General features: G+C 55.9%; 2 protein-coding genes across 17 annotated transcripts in view; both read left to right on the top strand.

The window, feature by feature from the left end:
• The window catches only part of BCAS3 (BCAS3 microtubule associated cell migration factor), a 310,770-nt gene extending 309,490 nt beyond the window's left edge, over positions 1 to 1,280 (top strand). For all 16 annotated transcript variants that reach the window (XM_071765279.1, XM_071765297.1, XM_071765287.1 and 13 more), the window contains one exon: positions 339 to 1,280. In XM_071765279.1, the coding sequence (XP_071621380.1) occupies positions 339 to 487 (149 nt within the window). In that variant the 3' untranslated portion in view covers positions 488 to 1,280. The remainder of the gene's footprint in view (positions 1 to 338) is intronic.
• A 12,588-nt stretch (positions 1,281 to 13,868) lies between these two features.
• TBX2 (T-box transcription factor 2) lies at positions 13,869 to 24,834 on the top strand. Its single transcript, XM_071765278.1, has 7 exons — positions 13,869 to 15,059; positions 15,798 to 16,065; positions 18,643 to 18,789; positions 19,974 to 20,050; positions 20,152 to 20,321; positions 21,714 to 22,327; positions 23,258 to 24,834. The coding sequence occupies exons 1-7, from the start codon at positions 14,695 to 14,697 to the stop codon at positions 23,705 to 23,707; spliced, it is 2,091 nt and encodes a 696-aa protein (XP_071621379.1). The 5' UTR covers positions 13,869 to 14,694; the 3' UTR covers positions 23,708 to 24,834.
• Positions 24,835 to 27,261: the final 2,427 nt, after the last annotated feature.

Genomic DNA, 27,261 nt, shown 5'->3' with positions numbered 1-27,261 from the left:
CCTTCCCCACCATCTCATGAAGGTTGCCTCACCAGCTGCCACTGCATCCCCACTATTGAATCCAACCATATCAGGGGTGTCCCAGCCTCCTCCCAAAAAAAGGAGGCTCAGCCAGGCAGCATTTAACATCCCCATCCATCCCCATGGGCTGGGCTGAGAGAAGCAGAACCGGGAGCTGGGCTGCCTCAGGAGCGAAGCATCAAATCAGCCCCCCCCAAAAAATGGGATGACAAGGAAATGCAGCATTGATACCATAAAGAGAGTTGCTAAAGAACCATCTGATGGCACTGGGGGGGTCTGAAACACTAACCAGGACCTGCTCTCTCTCCCCACTGCAGAGCTTCAGCGAGAGGGAAGCATAGAGACACTCAGTAACAGCTCGGGCTCCACCAGTGGCAGCATCCCACGCAACTTTGATGGCTACAGATCTCCCCTCCCCACCAATGAGAACCAACCCCTCAGCCTCTTCCCCACGGGATTCCCTTAAAATTACCCAAACTTCCACGGGGAGACCCAGGCAGGGCAATGAGCCACCTCTCTGCCTGACCCATCCTGATCTGTCTCTCACCTGCCAGCTCGCTGCTGGGTGGATGATTCTCCTTGCTCTGATAAATATTTGATGACTCTCAAACCTTCCTGACAACATCCTCACAAACTCTTGACTTTGTGTTCCTGTGCAATATGAAGAGACTCCATCCCCGAGCCCGATGGCTCTGCGGCTTCTTTTTTCTTTTCTTTTTTTTTTTTTTTTTTTTTTTTTGCAACCTTCAGGAAGAGGTTGGTGGAGGAGAAAATACTTCTAAGCCATTTTTGGTCGGGCACATGGTTTCACAACCATTCTCTGCTTGTTTTTTTCCACGTTGGGAGATGAAGGGAATCTCTGTAACTTCCGAGGAGCTCTCGCCGTTTGCAAAAGTGCCGAGCATCAAAAAATGAACTGGAGAGAGTGGACACTGGAGGACTTTCTGTGGACAGAGTTGATAATATTATTCCTTCTGATAATATTATTCCTTCCTCGTTGCATCTCCTTGCTGCCCTCCTTCCCCACTTGATACTCATCAATGCCAGGAGTATTACAAATGGAAATGTTTCTTTTTGTTCTTGGGAAGAATTCTCTCTATTGCTTCCGTTTTCTTCTAGTCATGTATTTTAGAAATGTACTTAATTGACTAACTGCAGTCACAGATTTCTCATATTTGGTTATAAAACTTGTTCCTTGGAACTCAGCTATGTGTCCAGAAATGCATGTGTCATTGAATAAATCTAAGTTAAACAAGAAACTGCTTAAATAGTAATGTTCATGGAGTGTTACGGGGCTGGCTGTGGGCTCCAGACACCTTCCTGGACCAGACTGTGTATATTTACTAACTGGAAGGCTTTAATTAAAGCCATCAGTGAAGGTTATGTAGCCAGTCTAGCTTGGTTTTGCATCCCTGCTTTCTCATCCTCTCTGTGCAAGGGCAGGGGTTTGGAAAAGAGGAGATTTTGGATGGTGTTCCTTGCACCCATTTAGCACCTCGGGACATCAACACCCATCTCTGTTCAGGTGTCTGACCCCAGCTCCAACTCCTTGGGCTGGCTGGGGCCCTGTTTTTTCCTCCTTATTTCAGTGTGAGGCAGCAGAAACCCCCACCTGGAGCTGTTGTGTTCTGGGATCACATCCCAGGGGCTTTGCAGAACCCCAAGGAACCTGACCCTACAGACCCATCGTGCAGAGTCAGAACCAGCACCACATAACTCTGCTGATAAACTGGTCGTGGGCTCACATACAGTAACCACATGAATCCCTAGATCTCAGCCAGCTTCTGTCTGAGATGGGACTCTCAGCTTATGAAATTTCCTTCCCACTCCTTGGTTTGGATGGGAGGCATTTGAGTCATGGCAATGAGAGGAAACTGTCGAAAGCCACAAATCTTTTCACACTCCTCTAGCTGAAACCAACCTCCCTGAGTGATGCAGAACTGACCACCCTCTTCCTATGCTCTCCCCAAACACCAAATTCCCAAATTCAGCCTGGGCCTTGATTTTTTTCTTTTTTAACTGTAACGCTGCGACTCAGATGTCAGAAGTTTGGGGTTTTTCTCTCTCTCTCTTCAGGCTTGGAAACCGCTAATAAAATCCCAGAGTCTGCAGCAATAATTTCAGTTTCTTGCTTGGTTTTCAGTCAGTCCTTTCTCAAGGAAAAAAAAAAAAATTCCTTGGGATGAAATCAGAGGAGAGTTCGCCTGTAAGTAAGTACTCACAGCTCCAGCCCACTGCCTGTATCTGCCATAATGTGACTTTTATGTCTGTAAAACCCTGGCTTGAGGTAAGGGGCTGAGGGTAGGGCTGGCACCACGGCCAAATGGGACCGAGGGGTCAAGTCAGTCCACACCAGTCAGGATTTTGAGCGTGGTTCAAGCCAAGGTCAGCTCCAAAAGTTCAAACAAAATCCAGATTAACACATAGAGAAGGGATTGTGTTGTCACCGTGCTGCTTGTTTCCTTTCAGGCTTTCCTAGGAGTGGCTGTAAGGGACAGAAGTGCAAAGGAAGGTGAGCAAGTGCTCCTCTCCCTCCTGCCCCTCAGCTGCTGATCCGTGTGGAGCACACGAAGGAGGAGGAGAGCACAGAGTGGTGTCATTGGAAATGTATTTGTTGTTGGCAGGCATTAAATCACTTTTTATAAGTGCTGCAATACGGCCATGTGGAAATTCCCAGTCTGCAAGAAGCTCCTTTGAATCAGGATGTTTTGTTTAAAGCAGGGTTGGGGGGTTGGGGAGGGGGGGAACCTACAAACTGGGGCTGTCCCAAAATATTTTCAGTCTGGTTCATTGAAAAGAATGTCCTAAATTCCCCACTGGTGATAGCCCCGGGGCCAAACTGGTAAGAAAGCTTAGAGTTTAAAAAAAAAAATAAATTAAAAATCACTTCTGAGGTGGCTAATTTAACTTTAATTTGATACTTTTACAGATGACCCAACAGAATAACCACCAAGTTCCCACTCCAGTCAGTGAAAGCTGAGTGGGTTCCACCAACTCTATAGGGTCTGCCTGAACTCCTCCACCTTACCCTCAGCAGCAATATTCTTTTCAGGCACCAGGAGAGAACATTGCTGCTCCTTGATGGAGTCTAGAGGCTGCTCCTAAGGGAGATTTATCCCTGACTTTAATGCAACCAGGTTTTCAATCGAGGGACCTGATCCAAATGCCACTTAAAGCAAAAATAGCCAGAAGAGGCTCCTGGTCTTTGCAGGATTTCAGACGAGCGTCTCCTGTTGTTGTGGAAATAATCCAGGTAAGTTGCTGAAATGCCAGATTTTCAAAGGCAGGTCACAGGCAGCCCAGCAAGAATGTTGTGCCATGATATAAACCACGAAAAGAGCCCAAAAGACACGTTGGACTTGCAGGTTTTTAAACTGCTTCCAGTAGTGGTAAGCGATGGCCTCCTGCTGAGTTCAAAAGGAAAAAAGGTCTCATTTAAAGCAGGAGGGACTGTATATCACTCTGTGCATAAAGTGGGGCTCTTCTATTAAAAGTTGAGTTCAGATTTCATGAATTAAGGTGAAATACTGCTTTCTGATCCTACCCTGCTTTCTGTAACAAACACACGCGTGGAGCGGGCTTAAATCATGGGAGGGGAATGTTGTGCTCTTGGAAAAGAAAAGGAAAGGCAAAAGTTCTCCAGACCTGACAGCTTGAAGTTCAAATTGAAGTTAAATCTCAGAACCAGTCCAGGGCCTGGGCATCACCAGCAGGGTTGGTGTTTTCCTGGGGCTGTGCAGAGGATGTGGGGCTCGGGCTTGGTTTGCTTTGCCCCGCTGAGCACCCAGGGGGGTGCTGGGCTCTGCCCCAAATCCCATCCTGTCACCCAACTCCACCAGATTCTGCTTTTCCTGCCCCAAACCAGCCTGAGAACAAAGTTCATGGGGTGGGAGAAGGGAAACCAGCCGAGGGCACAACACCATCACCATCTCCATCCTCACCCAAGAGCCTAGAGGTGGATTTTGCTGCCAAGCACAGCTGTGAAACCCCTGCTCCCCCATCTCTGCCCCTCCAAGCAGGGGAGTAAACACAAATAATCCACCCAGAGCTTCCTCAGTAACTTTCTGAGCATCCAAACCACGTCCACACCACAGCCCTACGTTTATTTTCCTCACTCCTTGCTCTGGCTTGTTGCTGTGCAGGGTAGGAAAGTTTGCACCATTTCCTGTTGTCTCTCCCTTGTGCTCCTGAGATATTGTAAAAATGTTCGGTATCCTCCAGTAGGTTGTAATCACTTCACCCTAATGTTTCACAGCTGCTAAGTGTAACTTTAAACCCAACCGTTCTGAGTGCTTACAATTAGCGAGTCAATAGTGCTGAGATCAGGTCTTTGTGATGGCAAAAAAAAAAAAAAAAAAAAAAAAAGAGAGAGAGAAAATGAAACTTTTCTTTCTTTTTTTTTTTTTCTTTCTCCCCCTTGAGTTTTAATTGCATAAGAACGGGAACAAAAGTTGTGGAGATGTCAGGTTTGGTTTTTTTAGTAAAATAAATGATCGGTGGCTTATGTGCTAGGAAAAAAAAAAAATAAAAAATGAATCCACTGCTTGGCCTGTTTCACAGATGGAAAAGGCACCAGGACAAGCATGTGTCTGTGGCAACAGAGCAAATGTCCTGAAAACTCCATGAACCCACTCCTGGAGCTCCCTGCAAGCCCAGCTGGTGAGAACAGGGTGAGGTGGAGACAAGAGGCTCTAGCTCAGCCCCCATAAATCTGTGTAAAAAACCCTGTATAAACCATTTGGTTGCCCCAATGCTGGGTGTGGGTGAAACCCCTGTGGGATTCACCTCCCTCAGTGCCCTCAGCCCCACTGCAGGCAGAAGGGAGCAAGGGGCAGAGCAGGAGCAGCCAGGAGTTCTGCAAAGCTGTTTGCAGAGGTGCTACAAACCTTCCCTAAACCAGCACGGGGACCATTTCATCCCACACACGAACTGAACACGAGTGGAAACTGAGGCTGGGACTCCAGAGCCCTCCAACCCAGGGGCAAAACCTCCTCTGGCTGATGTTTGAGCCCTCAGAGCAAAGAGGGGCTCACATCACACACACCCCAGTCCTGGCTGTGCCCAGGCAGTGATGTCCCATCAGTTGCCACCCTGTCCCCTGCTGGGCTCGGATGTCATTTGAAGCTCTGCATCTGTCAGCAAGTTCCCAGCCTGATTTTTTTTTTTTTTTTTTTTTGCTTTTCTTAGGAATGTCTGCTGCAGGAAATGACACTGAAATCCTGATGGCCCCAGGCAGGTTGCAGGCACAGGTGTCATCCAAGTGGCAGTGCCCAGTGTGCACTCAGCACCTTGCACTATCTGGCTCTCTGGAAGGAGGAGGCTCCATTCCTGGTGGATTCATCTCCCAGCAGCTCAAGCTGGAACAGGAAGGTGACCATTGGGTGGTCCCACAGCAAGCAGGGGTAGGGCCTTGCAGCCTTAACCATCCCCTCTGCCTCCTTCCCCCATCCCACTGGGTTTCAGCACATCCCTGGGGATGGGCATGGTGCAGGAGGGATGCTGCTCCCTGGCATCCCTCTGCCTCCGTGGGAAGCAGTCCTGCCACCTGACCATAAATACTAATTAATAGCCAAGCCCTGGTCTAAATCAAGGAGGAGGCTCTGAATTTTCTTGGGAACTTCACTGTCTGAAAGGTATCTTAGATATTCTCTAGCACTCAGCCTATCAGTAGGTCAATTATATGGTGAGCAGTTGTACAAAGTTAATTTCTAATTTAATACAATGTTAAAAGGTTGTCAGGTTAAAATCTAATCTATAAACAAGACATGAAATGTCTCTTTAAAACGAGTGTCATGAACCAGTCCTGGCTCAAACCACCACAGGCTGCTGCTTCTTTTATAGGATGTAATTACTTCCCTGTGAGTATTTACAATATTATTCTAGGAGGGTTATAAAAGGCCAGTGCCAGCCATGCCCAGGCAGCAGCCTGATGCCAGCCAGGCACTGATCCTGCTCCCACCCTGGCCCCTTTCCCTCTGGACCCCTTTCTGGGAAGGTGGGAATTGTCAGCTCCACACCATGGGAAGCAGGATGGGGGAAGAACCCATTGTGTGTTCACTTAAATAACACTTTGGGTTTGGGGGGACAGGGATCCCCCTGATGTGTTTGGAGGGATCTCATGGCCCAGCACCATGGTGTTCCCCCACGATGTGCTGGACCTGACAGTCCTGGGTGGAAATGATGGGTGAACACCTTTGTTTTTGAACAACCTGGGAAAAGGACTTTGGCAAGGATCTGCCATGGGCTGAAGGTTACAAACCACGTTCAGACCAGCAGCTTCATCCAAGCAGAAAACCAGAGGCAGCGCCAGCAGCCCAGGGCAGGACACAGGCAGGGGGGACCAGGCTCATCCCACTGCCTCTCCTCCCACACAGAGATTGTCCACGTTGCAGCAATCTCATCAGGTATGTGGAATTTTGCTCCTTTTGCTGCTGAAAGGGGCAAGTCCAGCTGTCAGGCAGGAGTGATGCCATTGTCACACCCCAGTGGCTGGCCTGGCCAGGAGACTCCTGCTCCTGGTAGTTCATGGTGTCTGGTGGAGCCAGGCAGGATCAGGGCTGCCCTTGCCAGCTCAACCAAAGAACACCCTGTGTGATGTCCCTGTAGGTCATGCAATGGGCTTTGAAATCACAGGGGTTTATTTTCCAGGAGGAATCTCATCAGCTCCAGCTTGGAGCAAGCGTGGTCGTGTCTATGCACTCATAAAGTTTTGTTGTTTGGTTTTTTTCTTCTAAAGAGGAACAAGATTTGGAGGGGAACAGGTAATCCCCTCAGCAAGGGCTGCTGGTGGGGTAAAGTAACCCCAGTGCTAAAATGGAGGGAGGTGGTGATGTGCTGGTCTGACCCAGCCTCTGAAGCTGTGCAAAGGATTTGTGGGCTTTGCTGTGGCCCCTCCACTGGCCAGGACTCCTTTCCTGCCCTGGCTTTTTCTGGTAAATTCTGCTGCTCGTTGTAATTGAGAAAAGCTGCTGCTGAACGGAACATCTGGGCGGGCAGTGTCTGCTCCAGCCGCTGCCGGGGCTTTGATGTGTGTGTGAGATTCCCGGGATGGGCCGGGGCCACCCCGCAGGTGCTGCTGGAAGAGGGGGGAATGTCCGAATGTCCCTCAGCACCAGGTGGGACAGCACCCGTCGCATCTGTGCAAACAAAAAAAAAAAAAAACAAACCCACCCTGTGCTCCTCGCCTGGGTGCAGGGGGTGCCCTCTCCTGCCTCCATCGGGAAGGTACCCAGGGGATGGATGGGCTCAGGTGCTTCCCCCATCCCACGGGAAGGGCAGAGAGGGATGGATGGGGAAGGGTGAAGAAGAAGTTGAGCTCCGGGCTGGTGGCACCAAGCAGGCAGAAGTGCAGGGCCCCGGGGCTTTGCTCTGCAGGCCCTGGGGTGGTCCGGGGAGCACAAGCTGTGGTGGCCTTAATCCCGCGGTGTCCTGCGCGCTCCCAAATCCCCTTCACTTCAATGCGCGCTGCTGGTGTCGGGGACTGCGCCGGGCGAGACGGCGCGCAGGGCTGGCGGGGAGGATTTGCTCAAGAGGCACTGTTTTTAAGGTGAGATTTGAAGGATGGAAGACAGATGGCAACTGGAGAGGACAAACGGATCAAGTGAAGGGTTTGTTTTCAGCGTGCAGGGTCGGGGAGGGGAGGGGGGGGGAAACACAGGAGGGAATTACTGCTGGCTACAAAATGGGGGCTATTAATACCTGCAGCCTCTTAGCCCCGATCTTCACGGGGCACCCGCGGTGGGGACAGACAAGGGAGGGAGGTTTTTGCAGTGCAGGAGTGTGGGGTTTTTTTCTGCTGAGATGTGTTGATCCCAGCGCAGGGCTGAGTGTCCCCAGACAAAGGCAGGAGGGGGGTTATCAGCTGGCCGGTGGCTCTGCCATTGTCCCCGCTATCTTTTCTCCCCCCTTGCAGCCTCCCTCCCTCCCCACAGCCCAGGTCTCCAAGCCCATGTGTCAAGAGATTAGTGACCTGCACGAAGGGCAATTCTTTGCCTGGTGGCGGCAGCCCGGCGTTGGGGAAGTTCTTGACTTGTTCTTTGGTGCTGCCTCTGGTGAGGTATCCGTGGAAAACGTGCCCGGAGAGCAATCTGCCAGCACTGCAGAGTGAGGAGCTGGGAGAGAAGGCACTTCAAGGCGACAGGTTTTGGTGTGCCTGTACCCAGACCCCCAGGTCTCCCCCAGGGCAATTGGTTCAAGATCCCTGCGCCTACAGAGAAGCAAGGAAAAAGCTGAGCAGGGATAAAATGAAAGGCAGTGGTGCTGGAGCCAGGGCCGTGATGGGGCAGTGCCCCACAGCAGCTTGAATGTGCAGATTTGTTTTTAAAATTAAAAGATGAGAAGAGTCTGTCCTGTGAGCAGATCCCTGCTAAAGCTTTGTGTGTCCCTGGCAGAGAGCAGCTCAGAGAAGTTTGTGAGGAAATGAGAGTAAAACTGATGAGATGGGTGGGTATACATCATATTTGTCCATGATGAAACACCCACAACGGGGACAGGTGCAATAAGAAAGCCGATTCCTGACCATGATTTATTCTGGCTGGGCTTTTTTTTTTTTTTTTTTTTTTTTTTTTTTCCAGCACAGAAATGCCCTCTCCTCTAAACACGGGAACAATGATTTTTCTGCACTCCTAGAAGTCAGGCTTAAACCAAAACCACAAACTCATGTGATGTGGGTGCGACAGCAGCAGATCCTGCCTTAGATTGGATTGCAGACGTGTTCCCAGGTCCCGTCCGAGGCAGACAGGTCGAGCTCTGAGCCCTGATCACCTCTGCTTCGCTTGTTCAGCCTTGACACTGCAACTTCTGCCGAGCTCCAAATGGAGAGAAAGGGACCTGAGGTGAGGGCTGGGTGACCCCCAGGGCACTGGGGACCCTTCCAGGGGCAGTTAGGAGATGTTGCACCTACCAGGAAGTGTTTAAAAATAAAAAGAAGGAGGGAGAGAAACCAGGGAGGGGAGCAGGAGACAGCCCAGGACACCTCTTGTCCTCGGGGGCTCCGTCGGAGTTTTGCTGCCTGGGCACAACTGGGGACAGCTCAGCCTGTGGGACAGTCCCAAACCCTCCCTTCTAACCCCTCGGAGGAAGCAGAAGGGGCCCTCCCAGCATTATTTTTATCAAATTTCGACGTTTGCTGAGCTCTTGTTGAAGACATGAACCGGGGAACGGGAGGAAGGGGGGGGGGGACAAGCGCAGCCCCCTCTTCCCTTCTCCCCGGACCAAGGGACGGAAAACGGGACCCCCATTGCCTATAAACACCGGTACAGCCCCCGAGGCCGGGCAGGGGAAGCTCCGGGGGCTCCGTGGCGGGGTCGCACCCGTCCCGGTTTGGGGCGCCCCGACGGGGCGGGAAGCTCGGTGGTTCGTAACCGAGCCTCGGTCACAGGTGGCGGTGGGTGGTGGGCGATATCGCCCCCAGCCCCATCCCATGACGGCGATGAGGCGGCGGTAATGCCATTAGCCCGGGGATTACGCGCCCGCGCCGGGATGTGACACACTTTCTCAAATGGAAGTTTTTTAAACAGAGGGATTTGCATGATCCACATGCCCCCCCCCGCCCAGTACCATCCCCCCCAAGCGGTGCCAGCTCGGGTTTCAGGCCGCGGTCCCCCCCCCCCAATGCTGGCACAGCCCCGGCCGGGGCTCCCGTCTCCTTTTAAGGCAGCGGGACTTGGTTCGGGAGAGGCGCTGGGCCCCGACGTGGGGAACCGGGCAGCCCCAAGGATGCGGGGCAACCCCCCCAGGAACGGGGTATCCGTAGGGAGGGCGCTCCGTAATTCAAAATAATCGTAATAATTAAAAAAATCGACCAAGCGGCGGATCTGCAAGGCCTCCCGGGAACGAGGACGGGGTGCGGGAGGGACGCGGAGGATGCGCACCCCCCAGTGCGGGACGCGGAGGGGCCGCTCGGCCGGGCTGGGGTCACTCGCCACCCGGCGTGACAAACAGGCTGGAAAATGTGTTTATAAATTGTTCAAACTCTGGATAAACTTCAGCGGCGTTTGTGTCTGCGTCTCCCCGCCTGTTGTTATTTTCCAGAAATCTGGATTACTGGAAATATTTTCTTTAAAGCTGGAGAGAAATCTAAACAGTCTGAGGGCAGGGGGAGCTCAGGGGAGAGGTGGGGGGCAAGGGGGGCGGCCTGGGGGCTGCCGCGCTGGCGGGGCTCCTCGGGTTTCCCCGAGCCGAGCCGCGCAAGGACTGGGACACAGCTCCGCGGGTGCTTAACGGGAGGACGGAGGACAGCAAAGACGGGGCTGGTCTGGGGTTGAGCATCCCCCTCGGTCTCTGTCGAGAAAAGTCCATCGGAACGGGCCCCGGTGCCCGGTACATCATTCGTCGGCCACTCCGAGGGCACCGGAGCACCGGGGCCGGGGGAAGGGAGAAGGGAGGAAGGCGTTTTCCCGGGATTTCCCGGGGATAAGGGGATTCCCACCCCGACAAGAGGTGTGAGGGGCGATGCGGCTCCCCGGGTAAGAGAAAAGGAGGAGAGGCTGTCCCGGCCGCCGGTGGGTGACAGCAAACGGGGGGAGTTTCGTTGCACGTGGGTTTATTTTCCTCTCCAGGTGGAGCGGAAGAAGCGGCGCCGGAGAAGCTGTCGGGGATGCTGGGCCCCGTCCCACCCCCGTCTGCCCCACGGCCAAGCTGCAGCGGGGTGACTGGGGGACCCCGGGTGCTGGAGGGGGCAGCCGTGTCCCGAGGGCTCCCGGCACCCACGGACCATTCCTGGGGGGCGAAAGGTTCCCCCCGAGCCCCCGCACCTGCGGTTTCGCTCCGCACTGCGCTGCCGGAGCTTTGTGTTGTCCCCAGGTCCGTCTGTCCGTCAGCTCCCAGGGAAGGAGCAAGGAGCTCCAGCCGGCGGCTCCGTCCCCCTCCCACCACAGCGCGGCCCTTTCCCACCCCCGCGTGGGTCCCCCGGGCTGGGGAAGGTGCGGAGGAGCCCGTCGCCGTGGTATCAGGGCTGGGAAGGGGCGGGGGGCCCGCCGGCTCGCCCTCAGCACAGGAAAATCCCTTTCGACCCAAGGCTCGGTGCGCCCCGTCGTGGGGGGGAGCTGTCCCGGGGGCGCGGGGCCACCGCAGCCCGGTGGAGCCGGGAGGAGGGGAAGGAGGAGGCCCGGCTGCTTGTGAGAATTGTTATTTTTCATCAATCACCCGCAATTTGTGTAAGTGCCCCGGACAGGACACCAGCCGTCCTGCTGGCTGGGGTCACGGAGACAACACAGCGATGGAGAAGAGCAAATTGCATTTGCTCACCAGCTCACAGATCCAAATTATGTCCCTCGCATGGCGCGGGGAAGGGAGCGAAAGGTCCATGTGACATGAGGGAAATATGAAGGACTTTGACAGGTCTTAAACGGCCTGGCGCCAGGGCCTAAGTCTACCGGCTAAAAATAGAAAAAGGATGATGAGTGGAGATGGGCAGAGATGAAAGGGGAAGAGCGAGTGGGGCCGCGCTGAGGAGCGGGTGGGGCGCGGGAACCGATTCCCCTGGCCCGGCCCGGGATGGATCCCCGGGAAGTCCCGATCGCCGTCGCCCCAACCCGGGGACGGCTCGACGACCCAGGCGACTCCCGGGAACGGGCCCGGTGGCCCAGAGGGCTGCGGGTCCCCGAGAGGAGCGGGGGAACCTTCTCTGGAAAGGGGACATCCCCGACCCCCGGGGCGAGGCGGCTTTGGGACGGGAGGAAGAACTCATCTTGCCGTGCCCGGGCACCGACGGGCGACGTCGGGGTTGTCCCGGCCGCGGGCATGAGCCTCTGGCCCCGTTCATGGGTGCAGGCTCCTGGGTTGGGTCCGCAGCACCCATCGGACCTGCCTCGGGGGGGTGGGTGCCCGGCTCCCCGTTATTCCCCCACCTCTGGAAGTCCCATCTGCGGGCGTCCTTACCAGAGGGTCGGGGAAACGAGGCAGCTCTGTGGTGGTTTTATGCTGCGGGTGAGGGGTTTTGAGGTGTTACAGCGATGCGGGAAGGGGGGGAGGTTAAGGCTGGGGATCCCGGGCAGGAGGACAGGCGACATTTTCTCGAGAGGACCCAGATACCTCCAGGCCCCGATGGGCCCACGTCTCCTCACGGAAAGATGTCTGCGGGAGAGCCGTCCCTGGTGCGGGGCGATGCCGCCCCGGGGCAATGAGAGGCTCCAGGTTTGCTTTGTGAGGGGGAATTTAAAAAAAAAAAAAATTAAACACCAGCAAGACTTTTTTTTTTTTTTTTTTTCCAAAGCTGCCGTCAGCAGTTTTCCGCGGCAGCGAGGAAGCAAAGTCCAAATCGGGTCTAAATTTCAGTCCTCGGTCCCCGTTCAATGGTCAGCAGGACCTACACCGCCCCGCTGCCGACCCCGGCTGGGGCAGCCCCGGGAATACTCTCGGTGCCCGCCCCGTCGGGCGCGGTGTTGGGGCCGGGCAGAGCAGGCAGAGATGAACCTGCCGCGGGACACGGGCAGGTTGTGAACTCCCCAGAGAAGTGCCCAGGACTTGGGTTTGGGCTCTTCATGGTGCCGGGGTGGAGTGAGACAGCGAACGGGGATCGCTGTCGGCTGGATAAACCGGGAGAGGGTTAAGAAGAGGTGGGGAGCGGGCACCCGGGGGTCCCCTCCCTTCACTCCGCACGGGGAGCAGCGAAACGATGCGCATCCGCGGAGCGGCAGGGATTGGGGGGGGGGGACAGGCCGGTGGGCAGAGGAGGGGGATGTCATCTGTCCCCCCCCCCCGCCCCGTCCCGCCTGGCCGCAGAGCAGGCGGCAGGGGCAGGAGCCTTGGAAGGATGGCAGGGCGCTTTTTGAAGATTTGGGGGTAAATATGAAGTGACAAGAGACGGGTCTTTATTGTGAGGACTCAGCCGCCTGGCGCCAGGGCCCTCTTCAGCCACCGCGGCCCTCAGTTAATCAGCGCAGATCTCCAAACCGACCTCTCCGCGGGGACACCCACCGCGCCCGCCGCCCCCCCGGGCCCCGGCGCGGCGGGACCGGCCCTAATCCCTCCGCAAACAGCCCCGCCGTGCCCGTCCTCCCCCCCACCCTCCTCTCCGCCTTATCTGCCTCCCCCCGCCCGGGTAAACATCCCCTCCGGCCGGCCACAGCCTCGCCGGCCCCGGGCCGCGCACCCCGACAGCAGGAGATGCGCCTCAGCGGAGGGTGCGGGGCGGCTGCCGGGACCCCCCCAGATCCCTCCCCACCGTCGGGGCGGCTGCCGGCAGGGCTGGGGGCGGCGGCAGGGAGCGACTCACCCGGCCTTTGGAGGTCGCCTCGCCGCGGCCCGCAGCTCTCGGCCGGGCCGCGCTCACGGCTGCCGCCCCGTCGGCGCTGCGCGGGCGCTGCGCGGCAATTGCGCGGCTCTGCGGCGAGCGGGGCGCGCCCCACCTCGATCCGCTCTCCAGGATCTGTCGTAAAGGCGGCAGCCGCCCCGCTCCCCCGGCCTCTCCCCCCCTCCCCGGTTCGCCGCCCCCGCACAGACCGGCGGGGGGCCCTTGGCCGCCGCCCCCCGCCCCCGGGGCTCCGCGTCCGCCGCTCCCCGCTCCGCCGCGGTGGCTCCGCGCGTTGTCCCCGCACCGGCGGTGGCCGCTCCCCGGCCGCGGCGCAGCGAGGGCTGACCCGGTATGCGGAAAGGAGCCGGGGGTGGGATTTCGAGCACTTTTCTCTGTCATTGGTTAATATTTTATTCCGTTGACATGTTTTCTTACTGCCGATGCTTCCGACACCTTCTTCTTTTTTTTCTTTCTTTTTTTTTTTTTTTTTTTTTTTTTTTTTTTTCCCCTTTTTTTTTTTTTTTTTTTTTTTTTTTTCCTTCTTCCCTTCCTTCCTCCCTCCCTCCTCCCTCCCCCTAACCCCCCCCCTCCCCGCGCCCCGGAGCTTGGCCGGAGCTGTCAAAACCACGCCTATGCAGATCCACAATTGGTCTGAAACGCGTAAAATCAGCAATCAAGGGGGCTTGGCTCATTAGCGGGCGGATCAGAGCAGGAAGGACATGTGAGATAGTCACAGTTTTACAGAGATCAGGACAAGATCTAACCGTTTCCACTCCGGCTCCTTTAGCCATGAGCAGCCCTGGCCCCAGCGCCGTCCTCCGCGGAGCGCGCAGCCGGGCCGGGGCGCAGCCAGGGCCCGCGGGGGTGTGAGGGCCAGCGCGGCCGCCCCTTGCTCCGCGCCGCTCCGCGCAGCCCCGCGCCGGCTTTTGTTTCTATTTTAGTGTTGGGAAGGACTTTACCGGGAGGGTTCTCTCCCTCGCTCGCTCTCCCTCGCTGCAACAACAACAACAAAAAATAAGGACCTACTGTCTCCCCTCCGCAGACCGGGAGTCCCAGGAGCCGGGAACTGCCTTTTTTTCTTCTTCTTTTTATTTTTTGGTTGGGTTTTTTCTTTTTATTTTTTTTCCTTTTTTTTTTTTTTTTTTTTAAATAATTTTTAAATTTTTTTTCATCTTTAGTTCCACTGCTTTTTCGGCTTTTTTTTTTGTGCTTTTTAAAAATTTTCTCTGTGTGTGTGCGTTGGTGATTTTCCTTCCTCTTCCAGAGACTCGAGCGAGTTCGCTGGGCAGAAGAAGATAGAAAGGGAAAAAAAAAAAAAAAAAAGCCCCACAAAACAAACAAACAAACAACAAAAAAAAAACCCAACAACAACCAAAATCGCACACACTTGTTTTTGGAAAGGGAATCCCTCTTTTTCTCCTGGATTTGTGGATGCACCGATGAGAGATCCAGCCTTCCCAGGGACTGCCATGGCTTACCACCCCTTCCACGCACCCCGGCCGGCCGACTTCCCCATGTCCGCTTTCCTCGCAGCCGCCCAGCCTTCCTTTTTCCCTGCTCTGGCTCTGCCTCCGGCCGCTCTGGCAAAGCCCATGCCGGACCCCGGGCTGGCCGGGGCGGCTGAGGCCGGGCTCCACGTCTCGGCCCTGGGACACCACCACCAAGCCGCCCATCTGCGCTCCCTCAAGAGCCTGGAACCCGAGGAAGAGGTCGAAGACGACCCTAAAGTCACGCTGGAAGCCAAGGAACTTTGGGACCAGTTTCACAAACTGGGAACCGAGATGGTGATCACCAAATCCGGGAGGTAAGACTCCGGCCCCGCGCAGCCCCGCCGAACCCCGCGGAGCCCACCCCGCACCTGCGAGGCCGCGCAGCCCCTCCGATTCACCCCGGCCCCCCCCCCAAAGGCTCGCAAAATCCAGCGGCAAGAATTAACGCCGGGATTTTCGATCCCTGGAGTTTTTCGGAGGTGTTTAGCCTTGCTCCGAGATTTCCTCCCTCCCCCCCCCCCCCCCGCCACCCCCAATATTAGTTTTCCGAGCGCGGTCCCAAATTAAATTTGTGCGCGCTAATTGAGCGCCCGTAATCCCCCGCTGCATTTGTTTACGCCGCTTCCTCCCCTCCTCCCAAACTTTCCCCGCAACCGGGGTCGTCCCCGGCCCTGCCCGTATCCCCGGCCCCGGGGGAGGGCATCGGGGTGCTGCCCGGGTGCTAGACCAGGGGCTAGTCGGAAAGCAGGGAAACGGAGTCAAATCCGGGATGAATTTTCCTTATTTCCCAGGATGGGATTTTTTAAGATGTTTTTGGGGTTTTTTTTTTGGTGGTATTTTGTTGTGGTTTTTTAAATTTTTCCCCTGCTTTCTGCCCCCGACGGGTGCAGCAGAGCGGGGTGAGAAGCAGAAGAAAAGTGTGGAAAAAAGCTAGGAATCTTCAGCGAAACTAAACGAAAAGATGGTGGTCTGGGGGGGCCGGGCGGAGCGGTGCGGCCGTCGGGTGTCGGGCGGGTGGGCACAGCCCTGTACCGCTCTGGCTCTCTCCGCAGGAGGATGTTCCCCCCGTTCAAGGTGCGGGTGAGCGGCCTGGACAAGAAGGCCAAATACATTTTGCTGATGGATATAGTGGCGGCTGACGATTGCCGGTACAAATTCCACAACTCTCGCTGGATGGTCGCCGGAAAGGCCGACCCGGAGATGCCCAAGCGCATGTACATCCACCCCGACAGCCCGGCCACGGGGGAGCAGTGGATGGCCAAACCTGTTGCCTTCCACAAACTCAAGCTCACCAACAACATCTCGGACAAACACGGCTTTGTAAGTGCGGCTGTGGGGCAGAGAGAACCCTCCCTCCCCCCCAGAGAAGGGACCCTCGCAAAAATAAATGGGGTTTGCCCGCTGCCGGGGCTGCCCGGTCCTGCTCTACCCGAGGGGGGGGTCGTGGGGAGCCGCTGGGCTTTAAATGCGTCTCCCCCCGGGCTGAAGCACAGCTGGGGCCGGGATGCACGGCGGGGCCTTGCCGGGCCCTATGGTGGCCCGGTTCTCCCGTACCCCCGGTCCCCGGTACTGCCCGGTACCGAGAAGCAGGTCCCCGATGTCCTGGGACCGGGAATGAGAAGGTTGGGCTGCCGGTACCCCCAGGGTCCCCTTGGCTCCGGCATCCCCGGCCTCCACGGCCTGTCCTGCCTCCTCGGGGCTCTGCGGGCGGCCAGATTTGGGGGGCTGGATGTGAGGGGCCGGGGGTGGCAGCCAGGGGAGTCCCGATGGGGAGGTGACCGGGCAGGTGCGGGCCGGACCGGGCCGGGGGTACCGGTCCTGGAAGTAGAGGCACCTGCGCTGGGTTTTAAGGCTGGAAGCAGGGCCGGAGCCTTTGGCAGCTGCAGTTCCTCACCAGATGCTCCTGAAAGGTTCCCCAACGCCCCGATTTATTTCCTTATTGGTCATATTTGCATCTTATTCGGGAGGTTAAACAAACAAATTAAAAAAAAAAACCGACAAGTAAACAAAAAAAAAAAAGAAGCCAAAATATCAACAACCCAAACAAACAAACAACTCCCCCAAAGAATAAAAATAAAAAGAGAGAGAAGGAAAGAAAGAAAGAAACCGAAGCTCGCTGGCAGTTTGCAGAGATTCGCTGGGTCAAAACGCGTGATCCTGCGGGAATACACGGGGGGAGGGAAAAAAAAAAAAATCAGAGCGCCCAAGCTGGCTATCTCTAGACTCCGGACTCGAGTTTAGGGCGATAAAGGGAAAGTTCATCGCCCGGTGTTGGTTATTGGGTAATTAGCGGGGAGCAGGGGCCGGCGGAGCCGCGGGGCAGCCCCTCTGCGGGCCGGGGAGACACGGAGCTCAGGTGGGAGAGAGCTCAAGCAGCTCCCCGGGAACTTTTTTATATATATATATATGTATTTTTATTTTTTTCCTTTTCTTTTTAAGGCAGGAAATAGCGTCTTTGTTAAATAATACATTGCAAGGCTATTTATAGACAGTAAAGGTAAATCGATAGAGAGGGAGCCGAAAAAATAGCTTTTTTTTGATACTGAGGGAAAAAAAGACCTAGTTTGATTCAGCGTTTTTAACGGTTCGCCTCCTTCAATTAAAGATTTCTGGTATCTGTCGTTGTCCAAAATCCGGGCTGTGTTAAATCTGGGAGATGAAGGTTTAGCAACTGCCCATCTGGCCAGAGACAGATGATTTTTTTTTTTTTTTTTTTTTTTTTTCCAAGGAATGCAGATTTGCACGCCTGAACGAGATTTTTTGCACCATTTTAATGATAAATCCCATGTAAATGATATTAATATAATAGCGATCCGACAGTTCATCAGCAGGTGATTATTGCTGGGGTTAAAAAGAGGGGGGATTTTTTTTTTATGGCCTTCTAAAACGAAATGAAGTGATAATTATTTAGCCATTTGGCCGACGTGATTTGCCAATAATTACTCAAGTTTTCGCCCTTCCCTTACCCTTTTCAGGAGGTGAATACTGCATTTCAGCCCGACCACAGCAGGTTGGGGAATTATTTAAATACCTATCAGGCAGGAAAACGTTGCTGGTGAGGGAGACGGGGTCGGAGCGGCCCCCGGGGCGCGGCTCGGGGGGTTTCGGCTGCTTCCGAAAATCCTCAGCCAAATTGTGTTGGATTCAGATTAAAAAAAAAAAAATTTATAAAAAGAAGAAAAGAATATTAATAGCTAAAAAAAAAAAAAAAATCAAAAAAACCGAGAGGATAGAGAATGGCTTTGAGTGTTGGCAAAGCTTTCAGACACCTGGTTGGAAAAAAAAAAAAAAAAAAAATGTCCTTTCTGCAGCGTTGCTCCGAGACATAAATTTAACATGGCTCTTGGTAAAACGCTCCCTTCACGTCGCAGGCTCTGTCTGGAGCTGGCACCGGTTTCTGCCGCCACCGACACCAACCGAGAGGCTTTTTAATATTATTTGTTGTGGTGGTGGCGAGATGGAGGTTTGAGGTTGTCGTGTTTTTGTTTTTTGGGTTTGTTTTTTTTTTTTTTTTTAAGGACGGAAATATGAAAAGTGTCGAAAGCTCGCCTGGCGTTGGCAGGGTTGTAACAAAACGGGGGGATGCTTTTGCTGCTTTATTGCTGTGTTTCACACCCGCAAAGATGCTGCTGTGCCTGCCTTCCCCTGACCTCCTTATTTAGGGGCAGATCATGCAGCGGCAGAAACAAGCAACCAAACGAAAAAAAAAAAAAGAAATAAGAAATCTCCCTCTTTGGCATCCGCCGGCATTCCTTCCTCGCGGTGAATTTTTATTATTTTTTTGGGGTTGTTTTCGGGAGAAAAAGGAATTTTTTTTTAGGGAGGTAGCTAGCCAGGAGGGGAAGGTGAGCGGTGAGGCTGACGGCAGCCCCGGGCTGTGCTCTCTCGCCCCCCCAGACCATCCTGAACTCCATGCACAAGTACCAGCCCCGGTTCCACATAGTCCGGGCCAACGACATCCTCAAGCTGCCCTACAGCACCTTCCGTACCTACGTGTTCCCCGAGACCGATTTCATCGCCGTCACCGCCTACCAGAACGACAAGGTACGGCCGGGCAGCCCCTGCCCTCCCCTCCTTGCCTATTCCCCTTCCTCTCACCCCTCTCCCATCCCTTCCCGTTTATCAGGGTGTTTTTCTGCGTGGGCATAAGGACATTTTTTTTTGGGGGGGGGAAAGTGGCCAAAAGAAGCAACAGGAGAAAGGTTAAAGCCCAGATCCTCAGAGCAGGAGGCACCCTTCATACTACTGCAGCTATCATCGTTATTATTGCCATTTCTATTGTTATTATTTCTGTTATTACTCTTGATATTGTTACTATTTCTATTATTACTCTTGATATTGTTACTATTTCTATTATTACTATTGATAATGTGCTCCTGGACTTTGTTGCACCTTTTCTGGGCTGTGGGAGTCTCTTGCTGAGTGCAGCACCAGCCTCACATGGAGAAAGTGCCCTGGGCCAGAAAAAATAGAGTTAGATAAGCTAATTTTAGTTGCTTTCGTGCTTTAACAAGTATCACCCTCCGAGCAGCAGAGCCAGGAGTGCCCGGTGGGGAGCAGAGAGCCTCTGCCGGCCCCGTCCGAGGGTTGTGTGTGTGTGTTTTAACCCAAAAGCTGACCCCCCACCTCCACCTCTGCCTGCTGATGCTAATTGACAGCTCTGTCTGAGGGTCCTGGTGGGCTTGTTGCCCTCGTAAAGTTTATGGCGAAGAGTCACAATCGATTAAAGAGCACTTTGTCTGCTCGGCCGCCGCAAGCTGCGCGGGGCAGCCGCCGGCCGGTGGGCCCCGTCGGGTCGGGGGCTGCTGCGGGCCGGGCCGGAGATTGTGGCGGGGCTGGGCGGCCGAACCTTTTTCCAGGGTTCCCTCTCGGGGCCGTATTTCATCTCCGTGCATTATTGAGAGCCCTAATGTCGCCGTCCCCAAGAAGCCCGTGGCGGGGAGGGGATAGGAATAGCTTTTAACCAGCGCCGCGCGGCTCAGTCGCCATCTTCCCTCCGGGGGGCCGTGAAAAATAACTCCCTATCATTAAGGCTTTATTAATAATTCAAGCCTAAACCTCAGCATCATTTTTAATAAAGCGTGCGGTGTGTTAAAGCGGGGCCGCCGGGCTGCGCAGCGCACCCCGGGCTCCCCGACGGCAGCGGGGATGGAGCTGGAGGCGAGGGGAGGAAACCGGGCAAGGGCTTCACGCCTCCTCCTTTTTCTTCCTCTCCCCGCACCCCGCAGATCACCCAGCTGAAAATCGATAACAACCCCTTCGCCAAGGGCTTTCGGGACACGGGCAATGGCCGGCGGGAGAAAAGGTAAGTGGTGTCCCCTCCACAAACCCCCAACCCCTGAGCAGCCGCAGCTCCGCGCCCGCAGAGGGCCGGGCGCTGCTCGACGTCGCCTTCTTGCCCCGCAGGAAGCAGCTCTCTCTGCCCTCCCTGCGGATGTACGAGGAGCCCTGCAAACCCGACCGCGACGGCGGCGAGTCGGACGCCTCCTCCTGCGAGCCCTCGGCCGTGCGTGACGCCCTCCACTCCCCCGTGGGCCCCCTCCCCAGCCCCCTCCGCCTCAAAGGCAGCAGCAGAGGTAAATGGGAGATTCCCCCCAGCTCCGTCCCCACCGCGCCCTCGGGGATGAGTCCGCCCGCCCACACCCCCCATAGCTCCCCTCTGGCTTCCCCCATCCCGGCGTCGGAGGTGATGGGGGCTGGAGGGAAGCGATGTTCCCAAATTCCCCCAAATTTCTGCTCTTTCTTCAGTGCCAGTTGCAAAGTATTAGGGGAAAAAAAAGGAGATGGGAACGGTAGGATAAAAAAAGAGCAAAGGTGAATGGCGTTCATGGGGTGCAATGTTTTCCTGTTTATAAATATAAATATATAAACGATATATAAACGAATATAAACGAGAAAAAATGGTAAAGCAGCCCATGTGCTGGATGTGTTTGCCCAGTTCTGGCTGGTGTGTGCCCTGCCTTTCAGGGCTACTTCATACTCCCCCGGAAAAAAAAAAAAAATCATACATTTGGAAGGTGAAAAAAAAAAATGTAACTGCAGGACTTCAAGCTAGTAAATGAAAATAAACCAGCACTTCCCACACTGCAGTTTTTAGACGCTGGGTTTTGTCTTGCCGCACTATCAATCTGCTGCTCTTTAAACTTTCTACCAGCCCGATTCCCTGCAAACCTTCATCAAATCTGCAACCACCATCACACCCCCCGCCCCTGCCCCGAGCTGGTGGAAGGGTTTATTACACCCCTCTCCTCTTTCAAAGGCTTCCCCGAATATTCTCCCCAGCCTGCAGAGCTTCACCTAACCCGCACCAAAATGTTTTTTTAGTTTAGCGGGAGCCGGTCAGGCAGGGGCTCTGCTCCCCTCACCCTCCCCAAGCCCCTCGTCTCCTTTCCTCTTCCCAGCTCTCTATGACATTTTTTGGTTTGTTTTTTGGGGGTTTTTTTTTTGGGTTTTTTTGGGTTTGTTTTTTTTTTTTTTTTTATTCTTTTAATTAAAGCCCCTTTTAGGAAAGTCGCTACCATACTTCTTGCCTTAAAATTGGCTTTTTAACCTGCCTCAACCTGCACATTTGGAACAAATCCACGGAGCGCTGCTGATCAGCTCCATGTAATTAAATATCTCCAGGACCATTTCCTCCAGCGCTGTCCACCCGCCCCAGCCATCCCCTTTTGAGTTTGTGGCGATGCTGTAATAGATTTTGGTCCTCTATCAAACATGTTTTTCCTGTTTGGCAGAGCAATGGGGCTGCTGCTGCTAATCCCCCTTCCCCCAGAGCCACCGCTCGCCACCAGGGCCCGTTTCTTTCCCCCAAAACCACTCGTTTCTCCCATTAATAACGCTTGGGGCTTCGCCGCTGCAATCTCTTCCTCCCCCCTCACCCCCCTACCCCCACGGGTCTCACCAATGACCCTCTCCTCGTGTCCCCTGGGTGCTTCTGCTCTGCCCCCCTGACCTCCATCCCCTTGCAGAGGAGAAGCCGGGGGCTGACAGCGACACGGAGGTGGAGAAGGTGCCCGAGGAGCGGCCGGCGGCAGCGGGCAGCCCAGGCGGGGAGGACGCGACGCCCCACGGCAGCCCTTGGTGCCCCGAGGAGAGGAGCAAGGAGAGGCGCAGCCCGGAGAAGGTCAAGGATGGAGCGTCCCCCCGGGAGGGTCCTGGTGAGGGCTTGTTTGGCACCAGAGGCCTGGAGAAGGACAAGGTGGAAGGACGGAGGAAAGAGCCGGATCCAGGCAAGAAGGATGCGGAGGGCGTCGGGCTGAGCAAGGAGGCCTTTGCCCCCCTGATGGTGCACACGGACAGCCCCCCGCACCTGAGTGCTGGGCACCTGCAGAGCCTCGCCCTCTCTGGCCTCCACGGGCAGCAGTTTTTCAGCCCCCTGGGTGCCGGGCAGCCCCTCTTCATCCACCCGGGACAGTTCGCCATGGCCCCCGGAGCCTTCTCGGCCATGGGCATGGGACACTTGTTGGCCTCGGTGACCGGCGGGGGCAGCTTGGAGAATGGAGCCCTCTCATCCACCCCGGGTGCAGCAGGGACGGCCACCCCCTTCCCTTTCCACCTCTCCCAGCACATGCTGGCCTCTCAGGTAAGCCCTCACGCCCACCCTGTGTCCCTGTCCCCGTTCCCGCTGTCCAGCTGTGCCTTGGGCCTTCCTCTCTGCGTCCTTCCCCAAAACTCCCTGAATGTGCAGAGTGCTTTGGAGGGCACTGGTCAGGCCCAGCTGGTGTCCCCTCGGTGTGAGGACACATCAGGTGGCCTCAGTGCAAGTCAGGAGCTGTTGGTGCACCCACCAGCATCCCCCATATCCCCTGCACATCCTGTGTCCAAGGCAGTGATGTTCCCCCAGCCCCTAATGTGCATGGGCAGCACCTAGGGGACATTTTGAAGCTTGGCCACAGAGAATTCATTTGAGGAGGCCACACAGGATTCATTTGAGGAGGAACCTTGATTTATTTTACAGCTGATATGGTTCTCCCGTAAGTAGGGGCAGAGTCAGGAGCTGTGGCCCTGTCTGGCCTGTCTGTCCCCTCCAGCAGCCCCCCTCCCACTCTGTCTCCCTGCCAGCCCCAAAATGGCTCCCACAACCCCTGCACTCGTGTCACCTTCGCCAGCCCCTGTGATGATGAAACATAAAGATGTCTTTGGAGTCCCCTAATTCATCGATCCTGCTTAACGATGTGTTTTAACGTGGTTAAAGGGCTGTGATGCTGCACAGATGGGGGCACCCTGAATGCAGGGCAACACAGGGACAGTGACAGGGAAGGGCCTGGAGAGAACTGTGTGCCCAGGGCCACCACCCTGGGTCAGCACGGGGTGGATGGGGCTGTACCCCCCGCCCCTTCCCAGGGGGCTATCCCCACTCTGTGATTTTAGGGTGACACCAGAGTGTCCTGGCTGTGCCTCAGCTTTCTGAAGGGAACGTGGCTGGGGCGGGGAGGGGGTCAGGCAGCAGCAGGGGTGCACTGGAGTGTCAGCACGGCTCTCAGCACCCTCCCCCCTCTCTCCTTTTCCGCAGGGAATCCCGATGCCCACCTTCGGCGGACTCTTCCCCTATCCCTACACCTACATGGCAGCGGCTGCAGCAGCCGCCTCGGCCATGCCGGCCACCAGCGCCGCAGCCGCGGGGCCGCTCTCCCGCAACCCCTTCCTGGGCAGCACCCGTCCTCGCCTGCGCTTCAGCCCTTACCAGCTCCCGGTCACCATCCCACCCAGCACCAACCTGCTGACCACCGGGCTGCCCGCCAGCATCAACCCCGGTTCCGAGGGCTCCAAGGCCGGCAGCAGCCGGGAATCCAGCCCCCTCCCCGAGGTGCCCCTGCACAAAGGGGGCAGCCAGCGCCCCGCCGCCGCCTCCCCCAAGGGCTCCCTGAAGGAATCCCTCAACGAACTGCAAAACATCCAGAGACTGGTGAGCGGGCTGGAGAGCCAGCGGGAGCTGTCACCCGGCAGGGAGTCCCCCAAGTGACCGACGGGGCGGGCAGCGAGCCCTCCCGGCGGGGCGGAGAAGCACTGGTATTTTGTACAGCACAGTATAAATATTTATTGCGAGGGGTGGGGGCTGGATGAGGAACGGGGGGGCTGGAGCAGAGGGATGGAACCCCGCCGGCTGAGCGAACCCAACGCCCCAGAACCAGGAGTGAGAGGTGGGAGCGCAGGACTCACCCACCCCCCCCTGGCTGTGGGGCTGGGAGAGACTCCCCCCCCCCCCCTCCCACTCCAGCGTGGCCACGGAGCCCCCCCCAGCACCTCCACTCCCCCACTCGAGGCACTGGGCAGCTCTGGGAGGGGGGCAAGGAGCCGGCACCTGATGGATGGGGTGGCCCAGCCCCCCTGCCCCAGTCCCGGGGAGGTAAGCGGGGCCAAAGCCTCATCTGGGCAAAGGGAGGGGGGGAAGGAAAAAATAATAAACAAACAAACAAACAAAAGAAATAAGAAAGAAAACACGGGAAACAAACCGCCTCGGCAGCCACCGCTGCACAGAGCTGGTACGGTGGGCGGAGCCCCGCGGGTACCCGGGCAAATATTTATGAAATAAATGGTAATTTGTGTAAATAAGCTATAAGGATCCCAGAATATGCAAATTGGTATTAATTTATTCAGAGTTGTACATTGGTGTGTACATAATATTTAGAGTTTAACTCATCGCATTTAAGTTCTTTTTTTTCTTTTTTTTTTTTTTTTTTTTTTCATTTTACATGAACATATATATTGTAAATGAAAACTATTTAGCTCTTTGTGATTGAAGGAGATATCGGTTTCTTTTAACTGTGTTTTAAAATATTGTTTATCCCGCCTGTTCTCTAGGACAATCATGTGCCACCGGCAAAACAATTTTTGGAGTCATTGAAACTAGGAGCTCAATTCTCTAACGGACTTTGGGAGGGGGGGAAAAAAACCCAACCAAACAAAAAAACATTAATCCAAATGGTGACAAAAATATCGCTACAGTGCGGGGTATAGAAAATGCAGGAATAAACCTCAGGTTTTTATTTTTCACTCCAGAACAACAACGAAAAAAAAAATATAATAAATTTAAATATCACAGGACTGTGCTCTATATTTGTTTTAAAATAAAAGATACATGATTTGCAACGTGCTGGTTACTCGGGTATCTGTCTGTTCAGTTTTCATGAATTCTCACATCTTTCAATAAAAAAACCCAACAAACCACTCGGAGAAGTCCTGCCGACTCCCGCTTGTTTCATTCCCGTGGCCTCACAGCCCCGTCGGGGCCGCCGCTTCTCCGCAGGCGCGCAGGAGGAGGATATAAAACGGGCCACTCGTTTTTCCGCGGTGACGGTAGCGGCCGCGCATCCCCAGCGCCCTCCCCGACCCCACCGCGGGCCGCGGCTTCGACGGGGACATAAAAATCCCCCGAGGTGCGCAGCCCTCCAGCCCGCGGAGCGCTCCGCGGGGTCTCCAGGGGTAGAAGACCCTCCGCCGGCTCTGGGACCTGGACCCTTGGCGGGGCGGGCGCAGGTGCGCAGGGTGGGGCGCGGAGGTGTCCGCGGGTGGGAGCTCACGGACGCAGCTCTGGGACCTTCCACAGGTGCGGCTGTGTCCGCAGGCGCGGCTGTGTCCGCACCGTCCTCCTGACCGCCCCGGGAGGGCAGGGACCGGGCAGGCCGGTACCGTGCCGCGGGGATGCACATCAGAGGGGAGCGGAGTGTTCTGGTACCACCGGTACCGGCGGGGAAGGGATAACCCAGGCACGGTGGTACCGTCGGAGATGGGGCTGCTCCGGGGGGGGGGGGCTATGGGTCCCCACGTCCCCCATCCCGTGTGTGTACACCCCCCCCTCCCTTCCCGGCTCTCGGAGCCTCTCCGGGCGTTGCGTGGCGCGGCCGAGAAGGAGGCAAACAGCCCTTTTCCTCACCAATTACCCTTCTCCCATGCCGGGCAAGATTTACGAGGCCGGGGGCGGGGGCGCAGCGCCGGGACAAGGCCGCCCTCTGCTGGGGCCACCGCGCACCCACCGCAGCCCGGCCCCGACGGGGCGGGTCGTGTGCGGCCACGGCTCCTCCCCGGGCTCCCCCGACCCAACGCTCCGGGGGGCTGCAGGCAGGGAGGGGATGGAGGATAATCCCCCTCTCCCCCCCCCCCCGTGGTGGCAGCGGGTGCGGGAGGGGCTGGGGCTGCGTTGCCCGACGGCGGGAGTGGAGTTGCTGCCCTTCGTTTGTGCTGGTGAAGGGGGGGGGACACCGGCAGGGTGGGAACGGCTTTAAAGAGGAGGAGGGAAGTGTAAGCTACGAGGCTGGTGGGATTGTTTCTGAATAAACAGCACTCAGGATGAGGAACAATTTAGTGGGTCTATTTTTAGGGAAGGGGAGTACGGTGTGTGCTGGCACCAGAGTGGGCTCCCCAGCCCTTTCCACCACCCTTCCGATGGTGCTGCTGAACTCAGACAGAGCTGACAGAGCCTCATGCCAGCTCTCTGCTGTCCTGGCAGCTCCACCTGCTCCCAGGGAAAGTTTAAATGTCTCATTTTCCTTGGGAGCTGGGAGCTCCCAATGGGACATCCCTGTCTGCCTCCTGGGCACAAAGCTGCTCTTCACCGAGGGGAGAAAAATGGTCCCTGTGGTGTGTGGGTTTGCATCAGTGACCTTGAGGGGCAGTGCTTTAGGGCAGGGAGCAGGGCCTGCCCCCCCAGCACACACACCTGGGGGGGGGTGAAGGCAAAAGGGTGTTTGGGCAGGACCTGAGCTATTCCAGGCCTGCCGTGGCCAAACCCAAGCTCTGAGAAACTCTTCTCAAACAGCTCAACAAGCAGCGACCGATTAGTCATGCACCAGGCTGGGATTAGGTTCCTCAGCTATGAAAAGGCACCAGGAGGCCCCGCGGGGGCACACCCAGCACCCACCCCCACGCCCACCCCCCCCCATGCACCCCAGAGCGCACCCAACAGCACCCGGCCCAGCTGCACCACTGTCGAGTCATGAAATGAAAGCTCTGGGTGCTCTGGTGATGGGTGCTGGTGTTTCACCAGCAGGCAGCAGCCACTGAGGTGGTGGGATTCCCCAGACACAGTGGGGCTCACTGGGGTTACTGGTGGGGTTTTTTTGGGGGGTTCTTTCCGAAGAAAAGAAAGAACACCTTGGTCACCAAGCCACCGTGCTTGACGGGCTCCACGGGTGGGTGTTTGTCCCCTGGAATACAGGTTGGAAAAAGGGGAATGCTGCTGCTTCTCCTGTCCCCTCACAGGCCCAGGCTGTGCAGGACAAGCTGGCACTGGCCCTGTACCTGTGTGTCACCCCGGTGCCACCAAGCTCTCCTCAGAGCACATCATGTCACTGGTGTGTGGCAGAAGGGGAAGGAGAGGTGGTCCCCAGCTGCTGGGAGTGGAGTGGCTGGCTAAATACTGCTTTTTGTCACAGGTTTACAGGAGCTGACCCTTTGCACACCCCAGGGGACATGCAGATGGAATGGCACCCCCAGAATGATGCTGTGAAGCTGGTCACACCCCTGTACCAAGCCCTCCCTCACCCCCCCCCCCCCGGAATCCCAGGGCCTGTCCGTGTG

The sequence above is a fragment of the Heliangelus exortis genome, chromosome 21 (assembly GCF_036169615.1).
Source record: "Heliangelus exortis chromosome 21, bHelExo1.hap1, whole genome shotgun sequence".
Classification (NCBI taxonomy): domain Eukaryota; kingdom Metazoa; phylum Chordata; class Aves; order Apodiformes; family Trochilidae; genus Heliangelus; species Heliangelus exortis.
This window is presented reverse-complemented; position numbering and strand designations above follow the sequence as displayed.

What these genes read in the sequence shown, in the direction of transcription:
- TBX2 (XM_071765278.1), top strand. Translation starts at nt 14,695, where the DNA reads ATGAGAGATCCAGCCTTCCCAGGGACTGCCATGGCTTACCACCCCTTC. An exon ending in CCGCCTACCAGAACGACAAG is followed by an intron (nt 18,790 to 19,973) that starts GTACGGCCGGGC and finishes CGCACCCCGCAG; the next exon opens with ATCACCCAGCTGAAAATCGA. An exon ending in AATGGCCGGCGGGAGAAAAG is followed by an intron (nt 20,051 to 20,151) that starts GTAAGTGGTGTC and finishes CTTGCCCCGCAG; the next exon opens with GAAGCAGCTCTCTCTGCCCT.